This window comes from Myotis daubentonii, chromosome 1 (genome assembly GCF_963259705.1).
Source record: "Myotis daubentonii chromosome 1, mMyoDau2.1, whole genome shotgun sequence".
NCBI lineage: Eukaryota > Metazoa > Chordata > Mammalia > Chiroptera > Vespertilionidae > Myotis > Myotis daubentonii.
This window is the reverse complement of record NC_081840.1, coordinates 183,794,590-183,815,238: the sequence shown is the minus strand read 5'-3', so window position 1 is coordinate 183,815,238 and position 20,649 is coordinate 183,794,590. Positions and strand designations below refer to the sequence as shown.

Genomic DNA, 20,649 nt, shown 5'->3' with positions numbered 1-20,649 from the left:
TACCATGCCTGGCATCTAGTGCGGATTTATTCAATGTCTGTTGAATGAAAAGATTGAATTTATTGTCTAAAACTACCACCTGTGAGGAGAAAGAGATCTCTGGAAAGTTGTGAGGGAGCTGTGATGCCTCATGAAGTTCAGGGAAGCCGAGTACAAAGCATTGAGGGAGCACTGTAGCAGCCTTTGGGAACACCCTATTTTCTCTTCTAGGTAGAAGCAGGAGTGTGAGTAGATTGAAGGACACTCCTCAGAGTCAAGAATCCGCTGAAAGAAGGCATTGTTTTCTCCTCTGTGGGTGTGCCACTGTTTGTTTCCTGCTCTGTGCCCACCGTCTGTTTCATAGTCTCAGATGTCACTGAGGACAACAGGGTCACTGTCAGGCCTCCACAGAGTTATTGGGGGCAGAGTATCACCCAATCCTGCTGCACCCCTATCACTGTGCTGCAGACCAAGTATCTTATAATGAAACTAGAGGCTCGGTGCACAAATTTGTGCACAAGTGAGGTCCCTTGGGTTGGCCTGTGGGGATCAGGCCCCAGCTCACGCTCCCAGACTCACAGCCCCAGCTCACACTCCCAGACTCACAGCCCCAGCTTGCACTCCCAACCTCGGAGTCCCCCAGCCCCTCCTGGCACCCTGCCTTGGCCTGGCACTGCCCCCTCATCTGCTCCACCATCCTGCCCGCAGGGCAATTGATCAGGGCGCCCCCTCTCCCCCCCCCCCCTCCGCCCAGTTCCCTCAGTGCCTAGGAGCCGGGTGGCGGTCCCGCCCCCCCGCCACCACTGCTGGTTGCTGTCTACCAGGTGAGTCTGTGAGGTGATGGGCAGGGGATTAGGCCCCCGTTCGCACCCACCTTGACTTGGTACCGCCTGCTCACCTGCTCCACCATCCTGCCACGGTCCCGCTCTCCTTGGGGCCAGCAGCACCTCCACTGCTGCCTACTGACAGTGCCTTGTTGCCGACACCTGCCGTGTATTGTGCGGTCCCCTGGTGGTCAGTGCACGTCATAGCGAGCGGTTGAACTCCTAGTGGAACTCCTGAGGGGACAATTTGCATATTAGGCTTTTATTATATAGGATAAATCCCCTCAAAGTCCTTTCTGGGGACTGCCAAGTTTCTGATCCTTTATTTTGTATGTGTTTATGTTGTAGGGAAGTTGCCCTCAAGAAAACTTAGGGAAGACAGAAGGGCAGTTGACAGGTAAAGGCAGATTAGCCTAAAGGTAAGTGCTTATTTAATAAATAACACCTAGAGCTGCAGCACAATAAGCAAAAGTGATAAGGACAGACAATAGAGCCTGGAGAAAGACTGTCATTTTAAAAAATTGAAACATTTAAAAAATTAAAAATATATTAAAATTAAATAAAAATCAGCAGAGTAAAATGAGAAAACCGGCATCATTTACTACCCCAAAATATCATAATTGTTAAAAAGAACTGTTTGGGGAAAGAAATAAAAAGGATGATGTAACTACTGAACCAGTATTTTTCCTTTTTACTTTTAAGAGATTTTTTTTTTAATGTTTTAATATATTTTTATTGATTTCAGAGAGGAAGAGAGAGGGAGGGAACAATAGAAACATCAATGATGAGAGAGAATCATTGATCGGCTGCCTCCTGCACAACCTACACTGGGGATCAAGCCCACAACCTGGGCACGTGCCCTGACCGGGAATCAAACCGTAATCTCCTGGTTCAGAGGTCGACACTCAATCACTGAGCCACACTGGCCGGGCTGGACCAATATTTTTTAATGATTGCTTTTCTTTACCTTAAGAAGATAAATGGACAAAAGTGGAGATAGGGCTCCATACTGGTCAATTTAACTAGTTTTTTCTGTACTGAACAGGGCCTACCAGGAGCAGGAAATTCAACATCATTTGCAAAACTTTCTTGTCTTACTCTTAAGAGAACTGCTCACCATGTCAGAGGCTGGCTGCCTGTGAAAGGATATATAAAATACTAGCTATGCAACATGCAGTATACATTTTGTATAACTTTGTAACATTTAGTGAACCAAACAAAGGACAACTTTTACATCATCTCTTCCTTTTTGTCTGATATGTTATTATTTTAGAAATCTTCTACCACGTAATTTTAATTTCTTCTTTCACATCACTTATTTTATACCTTATGTTCCTTTTCTATCTTTGCCCTCCTACTTGAAAAAAAGTCCCCATCTCCTTCATGTTTTGGTCACAAACTGTTTTCTCTCATGTTTTCCATCCAGCTGCTTTCTGTCTCTCTCTGGACTCTGTCCACTGAGCCTCTTTACACACTGTACAAGGAGGCCTCATCTATGTAATTCTAATCTTAGCTCTATTTTCCATCTTGGTTGCAGGCCCTCATTTATGTTTTTCAGCACAGATTTCCAGCAAGAGGTTTGTGTCAAATAAAAGAGTCTTAATAATGTTTAAAAGATCAAACAAGTATTGAACAAAATCACGCAAGCTGTAAATCCCTTAAAAGCAGTCTTTTAATGTAATTTTATTTATTTCCCCAAACCCTGAACAAGGCCCCAAGTCTCTGAAGTAAGAGGATTAGCTCTTGAGCTCCCCTTCCCCCAGCTGCTCTGAGCTCCAGATGTCTGCGTCTAGTTCCAGCTCACCGGCAAAGGGATCTATTCCTAAAATTCCTTTTCTGCTCGGGAAAGAGGAGAAAGCTGCTGCTGTCTTATGTGACTTCTCCTATTTTACAAGTAATGAGACGATTCACAGAAAACATGCAGGAGAGCAGAAGAGAGGGCTCTGTTCCTAGGGGCTTTCTGATTATTTAGATTAGAACTCAGAACGTGCTATCTTCTGATTTGTGTGTTTGGCTGACGGCGGTGGAGACTGGAGGAGGGAGAAAATAAAGAGAATTTACTAACGATGTTGAAGGGACGTCTCTCACATCCCCCCAAAGATATCCCGTGTGCAGATGTCTCCAGTCTCCTTTGCTTTGCTTTCTGCACCGCCTCAGGAGAGGACACGTGTCACCTTTTAATAACGCTAATCATAATGGACAATAAATGGTAATTTATGGGTGACCAAGAAAGCTCTCAGAGCCTTCATTAAAACAGCAGCGCAATTACCACCTCTGGGGGTACACTATTACAATGATTACACATTTATGTGCCCTTGTCAATGTGCACCGGTACATTTTTTTTAAAGTCCCCTCACTGAACATGTATTTTTTATTACGGAAAAATTTCCAAGGACACACGAGTAGAAACCTCTTGCATCTATCTATCGCCCACCTTTAACAACTCTTAACTTTGTGCAACCTCGTTGCACCTCTCTTCTCTCCATTTTTTTCCCCTCTTGGTCCGAGAAACTTTAAAGCAAAGACCAAAGTGATTGCATTTTACTTGTCAATATTTCAATAAGCATCCTGAAAATTCTATACCAACTTGATTGGTTATCGCAAAATGGACCCGCACAACAAAATAAAGAAGAAACGTAGAGAACGCTCCCCTAGGTTCCTGCAGCCGTCCAGGCTCAGAGCCGAGCGTGGCCCTCCGGGGGGGGGGGGGGGGGGGCAGCGGGCGGAAGCGCGGACCCCAAGCACAGGCCCACGCATTCCTCCAGAGCTGGGGGGCCCCCTCCGCCGGACATGCGCATTCCAGACTCCGGCGTTGCTAAGGCCCCACGGAAGACTGAGGAGCAGAAAACGGCGAAAGCCAATCAGAGGCCTCCAAGACGAATCAGTCAGCCAATCTAGATTCGAGAGTGAACCAGGTTCTCGGCATTCGGCCAGCATCCAATCAGAGAGCCGGCCACTTTGGGCGGATTTTTCAAAACAGAGGAAACAAAACAAATCAGGGACCTTTAAAAGGCGCAAAGCGGTTAGAAAGGATCTCCTTCCGCGCCTCAACCCTGTCTCTCCCTTTCTTCCCCCACCGGGTCTATCGCAGAATAAAGCCGACGCCCACATTCTACCCTCCGCCCAGGAACCGAGGGGGAGGAGTGGCTCGGGGAAGCAAAGGAGAGCCACGGAGGCCCCCAAACCCGCTGGGGACCCCGGCTGAGAGGCGGGATTATTTTTCAAATCGTGCTGAGAGGCGAAGAATCCCTCCGCGGCGAGTCACGTGCCCCGCCCCTTGGGGGCCTGGAGAGCCCAAAACAAAAACAAGGGGTTTGGTTGGGCTTCGCGTCGGCCGTGGCGGCTGCGCCCGTGGAGGCTCAGGGCTGGGGGGTGGGCGCTGCGCCCCTGGCGGGTGGGCGCGCTGGGAGCAGAATGAAGCCGGGGCTGTAGGGCGGCGGTGACGGGGGGAGGGGTCGGATGCGGGTCCCGGGCCTCCGCTGAGGCGGCGGGTCCGCGGAGACAGGTCCGGACGCCCCGCCGCACCCAGTCCCCGACGGACCGCGACGCCCGGCCGGTGGAGGCGCGTCTCCGGCACGGTGAGTGCTCCTGCCCGGGTTTCTTTGTTCGCGGTCGGGACTCGGCGGGGGCGGGGTGCCCAGCCCTCGGCCCCGGGAGCGACTCCGGTCCTGCCCCAGCTCCAGCTTCGGGGCAGTGGGCGCCGGACTGGGGCAGATGCTGGTGGGACGCACGGAGAGTCCGGGAGGGTCCGGACAGTCCTTTGGTGCGCCTCCCCCGACCCCCCTTTTTGTCACCGGCGTTGGCTGGGGTGGTGCTTCTAGAATTGACAGCCCGGGGCCCCGCACAGTTGCGGAACCGGGGCATCCGTGGTCGGACCGCTGTTGCCGGGACGCGGGTGGGCTGGGCTTTTGTCTCCCGCTGGGTCTTGACCCCCTCGGGTGCCACCGGCGCCGCCGTCGCGGACGGGGAAGGCTCGGGCTGGAGTCCAGCTAGAGGGGCTCGGCGGCCGGGCCCCCGGAGGGGAGGGCGGGGCGGGGCTCCGGAGTCTCCTCCCTCCGGCTCTTTGTTCAGTCGCGAGACTTGCTCTCCCTGCCCCCCTATTGTGCAAAGCTGGCACCCCGGGGCCCGGGGCATCCCACCGGAGAGAGACCCCTCTCCCCCGGCTTCGGCTGGGGCGGGCCCTCGGGACACCGCCGCCCGGGGACCTTTTCCTGGTGGTGAACCGGCCGGCCCGACCCAGACTGGCCGGCCGACGTCACCGCGCCCCTCCCCGTGCCACACCCCCCGGTGGGGTGGTTGGATCGCGCCGGGGACGGGACGGGACGGGCCCCTCCGCGGCTCGCTCTCGCCAGGTGTGTGCTCGTCCGGGCGCCTCTCGCTGGAAGTATTTCCTGCCCTTTCCCCCTGACCCCCATTCCCGCCTCCTCAAGGATCCGCCTAACTGTGTGCCGTCTTCGCTGCAGATGAAGGATTTGGGGGCCGAGCACCTGGCAGGTCGGGAAGGGGTCCAGCTCTTCGGATTGTTGAACCTCTACTTGGAACAGGAACAGCGGTTCCAACCGCGAGAGAAAGGGCTGAGCTTGATCGAGGCTACCTCGGAGGTAAGTCGCCCGGGAACTTGCTGCCGCTGCCGAGAGGATGACTTTTCTGTTGTTGTTAAGTGGAATCAGGACTGAAGACGGGCAAGTTTCTTAAGACCGACGTCGGGCTTCCTGGAGGACGAAGATACATCTTACCCCGGGTCAAGCGTTTGTGTCTTAGCAAGAGTGAGAGTGATGCTGGCTCCTCCGGAGAAGTGTTTCTGCAGATGTGGCGCTCCAGCCTGAGCTCCGGGGTGGGAGACTCCCTCGGCATCCTGCAGTTCCCTTGTGGAAATGCCCTTTGCCTGTGAAACACTTGTTGTAGGTTCTCAAATAGTTAATAAACAGACAGACAACAAAAACCCCACAAAGCCAGCCAGTAACCATCGATGCCCATTACAGGGAATCGAACTATATCTGCTATGACCCTCTGGACGTGTGGCACCAGTTCATTTGGTGAACTGCCTAGTTCTTTTGAGATGTACACGTTTAAAAAGCAATGATATTTACACTTTTTGTAGCAGAAAAGTGTATTGCTTTAGTTAAATATTACCCTTTGCCCCGTATTCTCGAAGGTTATGGGGAAAAATTACCTTATTTGAATTGAATCTGTGTGTATTATCCATTTAGTTCTAAGAAAATAATAAACTTGGGCTCTTGGTTTTCATTGCAGAATGATAACACTTTGTGTCCAAGATTGAGAAATGCCAAAGTAGAAGACTTAAGGAGTTTAACCAACTTTTTTGGATCTTGCACTGAAACTTTTGTCCTGGCTGTCAATATTTTGGACAGATTCTTGGCTCTTATGAAGGTATTCAATAATTTTTTATAAATCTTCATTTTTCTATACCCAGTGCCTACTACAATGGCCAGCATAGGAGGGTTCGATAAATATTTGGCAAATGAATGTACTTATGTCACCATACATAAACACTTTTAATAATTGGAACTATGATCTTTAGTGTCAGATTAAGAGACTACAAAATCAAGTGTATTGTATTTTAAGTTAGGTTTTGCTGTACGTCTTACATGCCTTCCCTTTGAAGATTTAACATAGTGAAGACTACTGTTTTTTAGGTAGTCTCTATATACCAGTATGTATACAGTCCTTACTGTAAGGTTCTCATCTCCCTTCATGTTTTTGTTGGAGCCTAGATGTTTTTAATACTGAAACATAAGTGGAAGTATAACAGTCTGTTAAAGGTGACCAACTGCCTCTCCTGTAAGTCTGCTCGGAGCAGGGAGTCACAGTCTTACTAACAATCACCAGCAACTGTTAGAGAAATGTGGTGATTTTTCTGCCAATAGGATGCTGTCAGCTGCTGGGTCAGTTTTTAGGGCACTGAAAAGAAAAGGGCAGCCATCTGCCCATGGCAGCTTTTACATATGCTTCACTGCACAGCTGATGCAATGTTTCTCTTGGGCAAAGTTGCATTGAAGTATGGGATGATTCTTAGAGATAAGTAGATAAGAAGATTAAAAGATAAGTGGATATGTTATTTTTATATCCAAAGAAGTAGTTTATTTTCTAGGAGTTGAAAGCTTCATGTTATTTTGGGAGAGAATGTACTTTTACGAATTTCATGAGTTTGAAAGACCAGGTATAGGCAGTGTTAGAAACTTGGCTTTTGAACTTGTGTTTAATTATTTTTATCTGCATTTAAATAAGTTAATTTAAATGCCCAAAATGCCTTTTATTTTAAAGGAAGGTTAAGACAGTTTAAATTGTGAAAATGACTAAATATAATTGTGGGTAAAAAAAAAGTACAGGGATGCAGCTTGTTTGTGTTCTGTCTTAAAAGTAGGGGCATTACTACAGTATTCTTAAGTGTCTGCTTTGCTAAATCAAGTAACAATTGTTAGAAGAAGACTTTTGTTTTTTTGTTTTTCAGGTGAAACCTAAACATTTGTCTTGCATTGGAGTCTGTTGTTTTTTGCTGGCTGCTAGAATAGTTGAAGAAGAATGCAATATTCCATCCACTCATGATGTAATCCGGATTAGTCAATGCAAATGTACTGCCTCTGACATAAAACGGATGGAAAAAATAATTTCAGAAAAATTGCACTATGAATTGGAAGCTACTACTGCCTTAAACTTTTTGCACTTATACCATACTATAGTATTTTGTCAGACTTCAGAAAGGTCAGTGGGATTAAAAATAAAAATTTTATACTTTAGATTGCTATAGCTAACAGTAAACAAGTAGAATGCCAGTGAAGTTTATAGTTTTACTTCCTCCAAACTTTTTAATGGCAAGTCCTTAAAATTGTTTACATCTTTGGAAGTTTAGTAAATAAATACATTGTTTTTTCTTTTCATTGTATAGGAAAGAAATACTGAATCTTGATAAACTAGAAGCTCAGCTGAAAGCTTGCAACTGCCGGCTTACCTTTTCAAAAGCAAAAGTAAGTCAATTTCTTGCTTATATGATTCACAGTTTCTGTTTTGAATTAAAAAATGTTTATTTTACTTAACACTTTTTTTTCTTGTAGCCATCTGTATTAGCTTTGTGCCTTCTCAATTTGGAAGTAGAAACTTTGAAATCCATTGAATTATTGGAAATTCTTCTGCTTGTTAAAAAACATTCCAAGGTAAATATATTCAGTTTTTATTCTTTAAAGCAAGTTTTCTTCCTAATATTTCACTTTGTTTTTTTTCCCCTGTGGTGATTTAAACATTAAATAATACTTTATGGGGCTCTTAACTTTTACACTCATTTTTTTAAAACATCTCAAGTGTTGAAGTTCTCAAAATGCAGTTTTGACCCAGACAGTATTAAACTGGAAGGAAATCCTGTCCTTAGCCTAGCTTCTTTCTGCATTCAGATGTCCCTTCTGTAGTATTCTTGCAAATTGGTAATACAATGGTCTGTTCTAAAATACACACTAGGAAGTAGACTTACTAAATACACTGATGGCATCCCATTACATCTTTAGGGCTGATTCATCCCATTAGTAGCATTTCCAAAATAACATTAGCTTCGTTTTTCTTTTTAAACTCCTTAGGCCAGCCCAGTACATTTTTGGCAGTCATAAAGAGGTGTAAAACAACTAAAGGCACAGTCCCTTTTCTTAGACTTAGAGTCTAGTTGGAGATATATGGAACTTAACATGTAGTGGTATGTTCTGTCATTTATTCTGTGTCTGAGTGCCAGATAATACTGAATGTAGGGAGTACTTTGGGGTTTTGTTAGCAGAAGAGTAAGGTAAGCCAGGAGAGGCACTATTACTGGGAAGGTGTAGACCAAAAGAATCTTAGTAGTGATAGTTTGGGCAGCAAAGGCTTATAGCCAGGAAGCTGGTGGACTATAGGAGGTTTGGGAATTCCTTTAGGGTAGGCTTGTAGATAGAATGTCTAGGTGATAGTCACAAGAAGCTGTGAGAATATCTAACTTGAGTGGTTTTGGAAGTCAAGCATGGAATATGAGGCAAGGAGCCACAAATGATCAGTATTTGGAACAAATGATAGAATGTTGGTACCATTGGAGGAGATTTGAGAGAAGTTAACTTGTGATCAAAGAAGTATGATTTTTACCTTCCAGGTGGTAGATGTCTAGCAGGTATTTAGCAGTCTGGAATAAAAATTCAAGATAGCCCTGACCGATTTGGCTCAGTGGATAGAGCATCAGCCTGCAGACTGAAAGGTCCCAGGTTTGATTCTGGTCAAGGGCATGTACCTTGGTTGCGGGCACATCCCCAGTAGGGAGTGTACAGGAGGCTGCTGATCAATGTTTCTCTCTCATCGATGTTTCTAACTCTCTATCCCTCTCCCTTCCTCTCTGTAAAAAATCAATAAAATATTAAAAAACACACACACACACACACAAAACACACACACAAAAACTCAAGATAAATCATAGTTGGAGATCAAGAGTTGAAGTTTCTCATGAAATAATAAAGCCTTAAGAAACTTGGAGTCTTTTGCTTAGAGGTTGGTTGAAATTATATTGGTTGGGCTTTCAGTGTTGGCAGTTTCACCATTAGGAGCCAAGTGAAGGAAGGTACACCTGACAGGTAAGAGCACTATCAGGTTGGGAAGAGGTTTTCAAGAAGAAGGTAGCCAAGAGTATTGAATTTTGATGAGAGGCCCATTATAATGGGAATTGAAGGAGGTCATTGGATACCTAGGAGATGATGTTAGTAGAATGAGAAGGGAGTGGTAGAAGCCAGAATGCAGGGGGGTTAAGATGTAGCTGGAATGGTGGCCAAGATGCTATAAAATTGTCTTCGGTTTGTGCTAAAAGTATTTGTGAAGTATTTTGTTTTTAACAGATAACTTCTCGCTTGTGTTTTAGTCAGGAATTTATTAGTTTTAATGTAAACCATTTATAATTTATCTGGAAATATCCTCAGTGAAAATTGATTCCTTGAAATAAAGTGGGGCACTCCCTGGTCGTGGAGAAACTACGCCCTTTTGGGGAAATTCCTCTTCTGTTATACTGCTAACTTCTCCATTAGCATTTATCTGGTATCTTAGTGTAAATGCATATTTTTAGCAATCAAAAAAAAATGCTTTGTTACAGAAACCTAAATTATTAATTTCCTTTGCATTGGGACTGTTAAAGAATATACTTGATAATGGATTTAGTAACAGACAAGTGTTTTTAGATCAGTGTGTTTTCTTAATAGGCAAAACTTTCTATGTATTGAATCCTATGTAAATTATCTATACCTTTGGTGCTCATCTCCTAAACCAGTGGTTACCCATATTTGACTTCACACTAGTATCACCTGGAGAGTTTTAAACAAATTTTTGATTCCCATGTTATACCCTACATCGATTAAATAAGAATATCTGGGGTGGGAGCCAGGCATCAGTATTCTTTTAAGGAGTGTAGGGTGATTCCAAGGCACAGCAAGGCTTGGGAACCACTATTTTAACCTCTTGATTAAAATATTTTTTTCAGGTTAATGACACTGAATTCATTTACTGGAGGGAGTTAGTTTCTAAATGCCTCGCTGAATATTCTTCTCCTGAATGTTGCAAACCAGATCTTAAGAAATTGGTTTGGATTGTTTCAAGGCGCACAGCCCAGAATCTCCACAACAGCTACTATAGTGTCCCTGAGCTGCCAACAATACCAGAGGGGGGTTGTTTTGATGAAAGTGAAAGGTAAGCAAATTCCTTAACTGATTAGACTTCCCAGACAAACTATACTCAAAATGGGACCCGGGAATATTATAAGGCATCAGAGAAAGTCCCTAGTCTAATAGCATCTTTTCTTCAGGTGAGAAAATTAGCCAGAAACAGTTAATTATTAAAATAGGCTAATAATTTAGAAGTGTGCTTCCCCTCCCTCCTTTTTTAATAGTTTACTTACTTTTAGAGAGAGAGGAAGAGAGAAGAGAGTGGAACATCGATGGGCTGCCTCCTGCACACCCCCTACCGGGAATTGAGCCCACATCCTGGGCATGTGCCCTGACCCATGATCGAACCAGCAACCTTTTGGTGCATGGGACAATGCCCAACCGAGCCACACCAGCCAGGGCCCCCATTTTTCTTACTAAAAACAAACAAAACACCATGCTGTACATTATATTCCCAAGATTTATAACTGGAAGGTTGTACCTTTTGACCATTTTTACCCACCAAACCCCTCTTTTTGCCAGCTACCAATCTATTCTCTCTCTTTGTGAATTTATGAGTTCTGTTTTTTTCGTTTTTAGGTTCCATGTATTAGACTAAATAGAAAGTTGCCTTTCCACTGATGTTTCGCTCCTCCCCTTTAAAAAACTGGTTGTTTCCCATCTCCTTTGCTCTTTGAAATACAGTTTTAGTTTTTTTAAAAAGTGAAACAGCATTCTGGGCTTCTCAGTGTTAGTATGAATTCCTAATATGGTCTGTGGGAAGAGGCTGTGGTTAAAGTTCCTGATTGGGGGCGGGGTTGGGGGGGGGGGGCGGCAGGGAAGGAACCACCAACACAAAGGTAGCAGAATTCTGTAGATATTTTTACAGTTTTGTCAAATGCCATTGTCTTTTATTAAGTTAGATTGTTTTATATGGTAGGGATAAAGGACCAGAAGTTCCATTTCAGCTTATTGGTTTTTTGGTTGGATATTGAAAGTATTAGTGATACAATTATTAATGCAAGAAAGATGGCGAAATCATGCCATAGGAGATATGTTGTCCTTAGCCTGCATTTATTGGATCTAACTTACTTAAAATTGTACAATTAATTGATGATAGAGTTATTGGTACAAGAATAATAGCTTGGCAAATAGTAATTTGTTGAAACCTGTTAAGAAAATCTGTATTTTCTAAGGAGATTATAATAGAGTTCAGTTTAGGAAGTCCTTATAAGTTAAATTTTCTCACTGTAAAGCTTAAATTTTGAATATAAAGATTCTGAGACTAGAGATACTTGTTTAGCAGTTTTATTTTGTCTGTAAAACATTTAAGTATATTTAAAATAATGGACTTTGCTTTGTCTCTTCTTTTCTCTTTAGTGAGGACTCTTGTGAAGATATGAGTTGTGGAGAAGAGAGTCTCAGTAGCTCTCCTTCCAGTGATCAGGAGTGCACTTTCTTTTTCAACTTCAAAGTGGCACAGACACTGTGCTTTCCGTCTTAGAAATCCTACTGTTCTGTGTCAGCATTTAAAGTGTGTGTACAGGTTTCCAAGCAATAAATGGGGGAGTAGGTAGTTCTCTGGTCCAACCCCCATCTAGGCAGGAACTGCATAGACTGGAATATACCTACTTTCTATTTATTATTCAGATCAGATCTGGCCTATTTTCATATTTAATCCTAAGCCATCAAATGGGTTAGTGCCTCTTGAACAAGTAACAATACTTTAGACATTGGCACTTTATTTTTCTCGTTGATCTTTAGCTACTTGGGGGAGGAGGGAAGGTATTGATACCTTCAATTTTATTACTTTTCAAGAATTTTTGAAGATGAATAGTATAGGTAATCTTAAACTTTTTATAAAGCCTTCAGGTGTCTTTATTTAAACAGATTGGGAGTGGGCCAGTACTTCCTTAGCAGGGAAAATGGATAAACCTTTAATGGTTTATCTTAAATCACTCCCTTACCCCCATTCTCAGAACAGAGAATACTAGTATACTCTTAAATGTCAAACACCTTCTTTGTTTCTTTTTTTAAATAATCACCTGTTGCAGACTCTATAAATTTGGGAATTATAATGTTGCCATATCTGTAAATTTTAGTATGTAATGTGTTAGTTGAGGTTTCTGCCAAAGCAGAAATAATCAACAGGCTATGGTTATTAGGTAATTGCATTCCTAATGCCTAAGTATTTTCAGACTGTAGTATTATTTTAATGTTATTAAAACAATCCATAATCTGATAGTTTTGCATGCACCTGTGTTAAAATAGTGCAGAAGGTTGATCAGAACTAGGTAACTGTGGAATTATTAAATGTTGATCAAGTAGCACATTTTATCTCATTTTCATATATTAAAAAAAGTCTGCATGATTACATTTTACTTCCTTTGTAATTTACATTTCAAAAATAATGGTATTAGTGTATGGGTGCCAAGATTGAATATAAAGTAAAAAAAAAAAAAAAAAGGATAACTTAAGTGTGTGTAGTGTTACAGTTTTTAGCATATCTGTGTGGTGGTACAGCCATAAGAATAGGGGACTTATGAACTCTGTACACATGAAATTCTGTACAGAGAATTTTTAAATTTTATAAATTGTATATGAAAATGTAAATCTTAAAAAAATGTACATAAAAATACTGTATTTTTTTACCGTGTGTGATAGTCTAGTAATTGCATGTAAATATAATTTATTGTGTATTCTGTATTATAAATCAAACATTGATGACTTACTTTTAATGGTAAGTCAACATCCATTGGATGTTTCCTGAAGTGGATCTTAAGTAATAATGGATTACAACTCAAAATAAAAATATTAATGAATTGTACTCCTTGTTTGCAATCATACCTTAATTTTTTGGTAAAAGAAAAAGTGCTTGCCTTATTTCAGTAGGGAGGCTTGAAGTGAGGCTGGCGTGCCTTCAGGATAAGCCCTCTCTCTGTCTGGTAACCAGAAGTCCTCTCGGTAAGATTTCCTTATCACAGTTTGGCCCATAGCCTTGGGAGATACTGAAAGTGAATCTGTCATTTGAGAATTGACCTCTCTCTCAGATGGACTCATATTAAACAAAATGCCTATTAATTTATAGTGAAAGGCAACAGGTATCAAGTAGACCAGAATACTCAGGTTGGCAGATTAGTACAATCTCTGAAGACAAACCAAATTCTAATCAGGTTTCTTGGTGAATCAGCATGTAGGGGTGGTGGTGGCTGTGACTGAACCCTGCCAGCCTCTGGCTCTGGACCTCTTTTTCTAAGCCTTTGGGCTTGGCTTGTGTTGCAAGTGGTGGTTTTGGTTTTGGTTTTGTTTTTGCATAGGTTTCCCATTGAGTTTGACTATAGACCTTTGTTTCGGGCTGGGGAGGAGCCTGCAACCAAGGTACATGCCCTTGATCGGAATCGAACCCGGGACCTTTGGTCTGCAGGCCAACGCTCTATCCACTGAGCCAAACCAGCTAGGGCTGCTTTCAGATTTTGGTTTGCTGAGAGGTAAATGTTATTTGTGACTTCCCAAATTTTGAAACCTTTAGTTCCTCCAGGGTTTTGTTACTTTTCGTACTAAATTCTCTTTCTGTGTGACTCTGTCCACACATAGCTTCATCTGTTCTCCTTTCTGGTTTTTAGTTCATGTTGTCTAGAGCTCTTTACTCTCAACCTGCTTAGTCACAACTGGCCATCCAACCTGGAGGTTCTGATTACTCCCAGACCTGCTCTTCCTGTATAATCTATCTTGGTGGAAATGTATTCTATCTACTCAAGTAGGAAACTTAGATGATATCCTAGCCTCCTCCCACCTGTTTACTGGAGGTCACCATTGGTACGATTTCATTTATACTTTACTGGTATAACTCTGTCTTTTTTCTGCCACAGGTTTGATTTAGACCTGCATACTTTATCAGCAGGGTTGCTACAACTTACTGATCTCTCAGCCTCCAGGCTTACTCCTGATTCCTTTGCTGCCTGGGAATCATTTAAAAATATGCAAATATGTCTCTCTGAAAAATTGCTCAATAGGTACCTCAATCAGAATAAAGTCTGTCTGATGATATACAAGTCCTTTCCTCACCAGAACACTACACCTGTCTTTGGCCTTTTTGTTTTTCCTCTTCCCATTCCCTTAAATGTGTGTTAAGCAAGGTAACCGAAAGCTCTGTGGAAGATGGATTGGAGCAGGTAGAGGTGAGTAGGAGGGAGACTGGTCAGGAGTTGTGCACAAATCTAAGAGGTGATAAAGGACTGAACTAAGGCAGTGGCAGTGGGAATGATGTGCATGATCCCACGTCCCGCGTGGTTCTGGGTTTGGGATCTGGAGAAGGGGCTGCACGCAAATGAAAGAGACGAGACAAGAAATAATAATTTGGAAATATTGGGGGCCAGGCGGGGAAGCCCAATGCAAGAGAAAGTACTTCCACTGGTGCCAGGCCTTGCCAACCTTTTATTCAATTTTGGATACACATCTAGCTCTTAGGCAGTAATTGCGGTAATAGACTATCTTAAAGGTCAGTAAATATTAGAAAGATGTACTCTGAGACTATTTGGTCGGGATATAGCTTGACCTCCATTGTCTGGACTAAACAATCAGTGCATAGCTTTGGCCCTTGCCATGGGCTCAAGGTTCACCAGCATTCGGGGATCCTTGTTTACACTTCTCTGATAGTGAAGACAATGGGTGGCTTCCTGCAGAATGAGGAAGAGGAAGGAATTGAGAAGCACTGTCTATTCTCTTGAGGCATTACTGGGAGACTCAGACAAGTCTAGGAGCCCGGTTATGCCCTCCTCGGGCCATTCAACCAAGTGGCTTTCCCATGACTGGTGAATAAAATAGAGATTTCAGACTCCTGCACCATTTAGAGTAGAGAGGGAGCGAAAACTACCATTTTGGTCTCATATTTGCTCCTTGACTTGGCAAGAGATTTGGCTTTCCCGGTTTTGATTATGTCATTTCCTGGGATGTGGTGTGCACGCTTTGCTGCTTTTGCTCTTGTACACGCCGAAGTATCACTCTGTCTAGTCCAGCCGTGGGCAAACTACGACCCGCGGGCCGGATCCGGCCCGTTTGAAATGAATAAAACTAAAAAAAAAAAGACCGTACCCTTTTATGTAACGATGTTTACTTTGAATTTATATTAGTTCACACAAACACTCCATCCATGCTTTTGTTCCGGCCCTCCGGTCCAGTTTAAGAACCCACTGTGGCCTTTGAGTCAAAAAGTTTGCCCACCCCTGGTCTAGTCCCTGGTCTCCACCAATTTGACATTCAGAAAGTGAATTTGGACAAATAATGTGTTTTAATACCCTGTCACACTCAAGTGAATACTCAGGCGAAATATAGAGGCATTGGTTGCAGAATACTTCTCACATTTTAAACCATTTTCTTTATCTAGGATCTGACATTTTCCTTCAATTCCTTTCACTTAGATACTGGGTTTAAAATAGGACGTTCCCCTCTGCCTTCCACCTTCCCTTGTGCATATGCAAATTGTCAGCTTATTGAGATAACCAACTTATGTGATTCTTATATCGACAAAGACCATGTATTTTTCATTTGTCACTTTTGAACTCAGGTTTTCTAATTATTTGTACCAGAAATGGTCAACAATGTACCATCTTTCTATGTAACAAATCAGGTTGTGTGGTGGTTTTCCCAACAGTTAATGAGCCTTCCCATCCCAGTGCATGAAGAGTGTGCTTCCCATCAAGAGGCGGAGTCTATTCCCCTTGAGTTTAGTTGGCCCTCTGCCTGCCTTGCCTACTAAAGTGCAGTGGAAGACGTTCCGTGCATGCCCAAGCCTAGGCTTTAAGAGGACTGGCAGCTCCCTTTATCCCTCTTGGAAGCCAGCAGAGTTGCTCAGGTTGGATAACTGAGAAGATGAGAGGTCGTGTGGAGAGGGGCTCCTGACATGCGAGGCCATCTCGCATATTAAAGCCTCAGCTAAGCTCCCAGCTGAAGTAACCCGCAGAGTACCCTTAACTACATAACACAGAGAAGAGGAGCCATCAATCAGCTGATCCCAATCAACCCAGAGACTCATGAAAAATAAGTTGTCTGCTGAGACCGGTTTGGCTCAGTGGATAGAGCGTCAGCCTGCGGACTAAAAGGTCCCAGGTTCGATTCCGGTCAAGGGCATGTACCTGGGTTGTGGGCACATCCCCACTGGGGGATGTGCAGGAGGCGGCTGATCGATGTTTCTCTCTCATCGATGTTTCTGACTCTCTATCTCTCTCCCTTCCTCTCTGTAAAAAATCAATAAAATATATTTTAAAAAAAAAGGGACTGAGTTTTTTTTAAAAAAAAAGAAAAGAAAAATAAGTTGTTTTAGGCCACTAGATTTTGGGATGGTTTCTTACACAGCAACCGATAACTGAGACAGGTTGCTTGTTTACAGTCAAATGATGGTCATATCTGAGTGGTAAGATTAACAGGTGATTTTTTTTTCTAATGATGCTTATCTGTGGTCTTCATCCTCCCCCCAAATGGATTTGAATTATTAGTGTATTAACAGACTATGAATGAACTTTTAAAAATACTGATGATGTCTTTTCCTTAATTAAAATCTTTAATGGCTTCCCAGTGCTCCTAGGCATCAAATTCAAACCCCGTACCATAGCTTACAAGACCCTGTTTGATTTGGTCCCTGCTCCCTTTTCAGGCTCACTCGCATGGCATTCACATACACACACACTTTCCAGCCTAATTGTATTTTAGCTCCTCCCACTCTCCATGCTTTTGCTCACTACCTGACTTCATGCACACTGTTTCACCTGCCTGGAACATTTTTCCTGTCATCCCCAGTAGGTAAAATCCTACTTATCACCTTAGGAGTTACTTCATTCACTCATTTATTCACTTTTTCATTCACTTACCAGGTATTTGAGTGCCTTTTCTGTGCCAGGCACCACACTAAGTGCTTAAAATATAAAACCAAACAGAATGCACAGTGTCCCTGTCCTCATGCAACTTACATTCTGGTGGCAAATAATTAAATTCTCAGGAAATAATAGAATTTGTTAAATCCTCACCCAAGGATATGTTTTTTTTTTGTTTGTTTTTTAAAATATATTTTTATTGATTTCAGAGAACAAGGGAGAAGGGAGAGAGAGAGAGAGAAACATCAATGATGTGAGAGAATCATTGATTGGCTGCCTCCTGCACGCCCCCTACTGGGGATCGAGCCTGCAACCCAGGCATGTGCCCTGACAGGGAATAGAACCATGACCTCCTGGTTCATAGGTCCACGCTCAACCACTGAGCCATGCCGGTCAGGCGGAAGGATATGTTTTTTATTGATTTTAGAGAGAGAGAGAGGAAGGGGGGGGGGAGAAAGAGAAAAAGGGAGAGAAACATTGATCCATTGCCTCTCATGGGAATTGAACCCACAACCTTTTGGTGAACGGGATGACACTCCAACCAACTGAACCACTTGGCCAGTAAATAATATAATTCTTAAGGTTGTGATGATGTTTTCTTCCAAGAAATCTTCCTGGAACGTCCCAACTTTCCTCTTCTTGTCAGTGCTGCATGTCTTCACATAACTCCCTATTTTCCTAGCAGCTAATACCATGTCTGTCTGTCTCCCATGTCTGCTTACCTTACCTGTCTGCTCTGGGAAGGCAGGGGCTGTTTTGTCTTTCTTGTTCATTGTTGAATTCCCAGCTCCCAACATAGTATCTGGCCCAAACTCCTGCAGTTACTGGTAGCAGGTAACTTCACTGACCACTTAATATGTTCCAGGCACCTCACATGAATTGTTTAATTCTCACCACAAGACAAGTACTACTATTAGTTCCATTTACATATGAAGAAACTAAGAATTAGAGAAACACTTTAACACAGATCTGGTAGGTAACTGGGCTATAATTCAAACCAAGCCTGTCTGCCAAACCCTACACTTAACCGCAATGCTAAACTACTACCCGAACTTTGATGGTACTCATTAAACAGTTGTATAATGCATGAAACAATAAAAGTTCTTATAAAGAATGTCCTACTCATAATACCTGTAAAATAAACCACAGTATTTTCCTGTTCAATTTTCAAGTGCTCTCACTCATAGAAAGAAAAAGTGGCTAAAATTTAGAATTAAATATCTTTAACTACCCAGGAGTCAAATACGCTCATGAGCAAATTCTAGGTAGAGAAGTCCTAACCGGTTTGGCTCAGTGGATAGAGCGTCGGCCTGTGGACTGGGGGGTCCCGGGTTCGATTCTGGTCAAGGGCATGTGCCTTGGTTGTGGGCACATCCTTAGTGGGGTGTGTGCGGGAGGTAGCTGATCGATATTTCTCTCATCGATGTTTCTAACTTTCTGTCCCTCTCCCTTCCTCTGTGTAAAAAATCAATAAAATATATTTTTTTAAAAAAATTCTAGGTAGAGAAAATGAAGCCTCATCAAAAGCTGGGGATTTTAATTTGCCCTGGGAATGTCTTCGTACTCAGGCTTTTGGGCCCTTCCCAACCCTTGTGTGTCTAATTCCTTTACACTTCGGTAATAGTTTATACTTTATCATTATCTTGGGTCCCAAGGCCCATAGTCATTTGGTGATAAGGAGGGTGGAACTTTGTAACAATAGAGGACTGTTTTGTTGAACCCTTACTTGCCCTTTGCCTGTTTTACTGTTATCCAACATACTCCTTGACTGCTCTGGGATTTTGCCAATAATTATTTCATACGTTTGCAGCTTACCCCTTGTCTAAACTCTGAGCTTCTCATGAGAAGAGACTGTGTCTTCTGCATCCTCTATATCCTTTAACATGCCTAGCATAACGCTGGGACATATGCCAACATTTTTTTACACGTGTCACGCCTGACTTTCTTTTCTATTCTTGATCTCAGCAATTCATAGTTGGGAAAGGTGAACTTCCATGCATGCAAGGACAAATTCACCCTCTCCAGTGTTAAGATTTCAAATCATTACTAGGGTGTGCAGGGGGACATAACCCACCGCCCCTCTTACGTGTACCTTATTTGAGAGTATGAGGTAGAGATCAGGAACACAGGCTCCTAACTGGACTGTCAGGATTTGATCCTGGCTTGGCCACTTACTATCTGACTTGACTGTTAACTAAAGTGTTTCTGCCTCAGTTTCTTCACCTGTAAAAGGGGTCAATAACATTAGCAACCTGTGCTGGATACGGAAATGTGCTACCTAAACGCCTGACTACTGGGAATGTGGTTGGCACAGAGCCTTCCACTGACAGCCCCTTTAGAGATGCCCACCTAGGGAGCAGCCTGACCCAAGGTCATGCTCTGTCCAGGAGGGACCACATCTAGTGATCAGTTAAGGTGGGAAGAGATCTAAAGGTGTGGTCACTTTGATATAACACAGGACCACCTAGATGGGTCATTTTGGTCTCAGAGCTCCCTATGGGGTTGGCTGAGGATGCTTCGTGGCTCAGTTCCCTCCCAACCCTGCTTCCTTCCCCTCCCTGCCATGGCTGTGGATCCTAAAGGCATTTCATAATGAACATCCTGCACCCTAGCCTTTGTCTCAGAATCTGCTACTCGAAAAACATCAACTGCAGGACTGACTTGTGGGGTCACTGTGTGTATTGAATGACAGGACAATGATTTGGAACAGTGCCTGATATATCACCAATAAATATTAGCTATAATCATTATTACCTCACTTTTGTCTATATCCTCTTACTTCCCTGCTGAGATAAAACTCAATTATTTATTCCACTATTAGTGAGCGACTGTGATATGCTGAGTTTTGTTTGAAGCACTGAGGATGCATAAAGGAATCAAAGCATAGGTCTTACACTGAGGAAAGGCACACACATCAATTACCAAGCAGTGGAAGAAGCACAATAATAGAAATATGTCTATGGCCCTGTGCTAGTGTCCTGGCCTTGTTTCTGCATGGATTCTCTAATCTTCCAGGAGGAACTAGAAAACCATTTGGTGTGATGTCGGTCAGTCCAGGAGGTCCTCTTCACAGTGCCCCTCACATCCCTGTCCCCCCTAGTTCATTCTGTCATTCCCATTTCTTTTAGCTAAAGATGTTGAGTCTGGATAAAAGGTAAATATCTCCAACAGGGTTTCAGAAACTGTGGTTTGGGGCTGAGCACCCATTCGCTGTGAATGTAGTTTTGTTTTGTTTTTTTTTTAAAAAATATATTTTATTGATTTTTTACAGAGAAGAAGGGAGAGGGATAGAGAGTCAGAAACATCAATGAGAGAGAAACATTGATCAGCTGC

General features: G+C 43.1%; 1 protein-coding gene across 3 annotated transcripts; it reads left to right on the top strand.

Moving 5' to 3' along the window:
• The first annotated feature begins 4,081 nt into the window (after nucleotides 1-4,081).
• CCNG2 (cyclin G2) lies at nucleotides 4,082-13,277 on the top strand. 3 transcript variants are annotated; one of them, XM_059667822.1, is made up of 8 exons: nucleotides 4,082-4,381; nucleotides 5,267-5,404; nucleotides 6,057-6,194; nucleotides 7,276-7,526; nucleotides 7,711-7,789; nucleotides 7,877-7,975; nucleotides 10,291-10,496; nucleotides 11,831-13,277. In XM_059667822.1, exons 2-8 carry the CDS (start codon nucleotides 5,267-5,269, stop codon nucleotides 11,952-11,954), a joined length of 1,035 nt encoding a protein of 344 aa, XP_059523805.1. In that variant the 5' UTR covers nucleotides 4,082-4,381; the 3' UTR covers nucleotides 11,955-13,277. The 3 variants fall into 3 exon arrangements, with proteins under 3 accessions (XP_059523805.1, XP_059523814.1, XP_059523796.1); XM_059667831.1 differs by lacking the exon at nucleotides 4,082-4,381 and adding an exon at nucleotides 4,960-5,155; XM_059667813.1 differs by lacking the exon at nucleotides 4,082-4,381 and adding an exon at nucleotides 4,960-5,187.
• The last annotated feature ends 7,372 nt before the right edge of the window (nucleotides 13,278-20,649 follow it).

Coding starts and splice junctions, on each gene's coding strand:
- CCNG2 (XM_059667822.1), top strand. CDS start 5,267: ATGAAGGATTTGGGGGCCGAGCACCTGGCAGGTCGGGAAGGGGTCCAG. Junction 6,195..7,275: donor GATTCTTGGCTCTTATGAAG/GTATTCAATAAT, acceptor TTTGTTTTTCAG/GTGAAACCTAAACATTTGTC. Junction 7,976..10,290: donor TTGTTAAAAAACATTCCAAG/GTAAATATATTC, acceptor TATTTTTTTCAG/GTTAATGACACTGAATTCAT.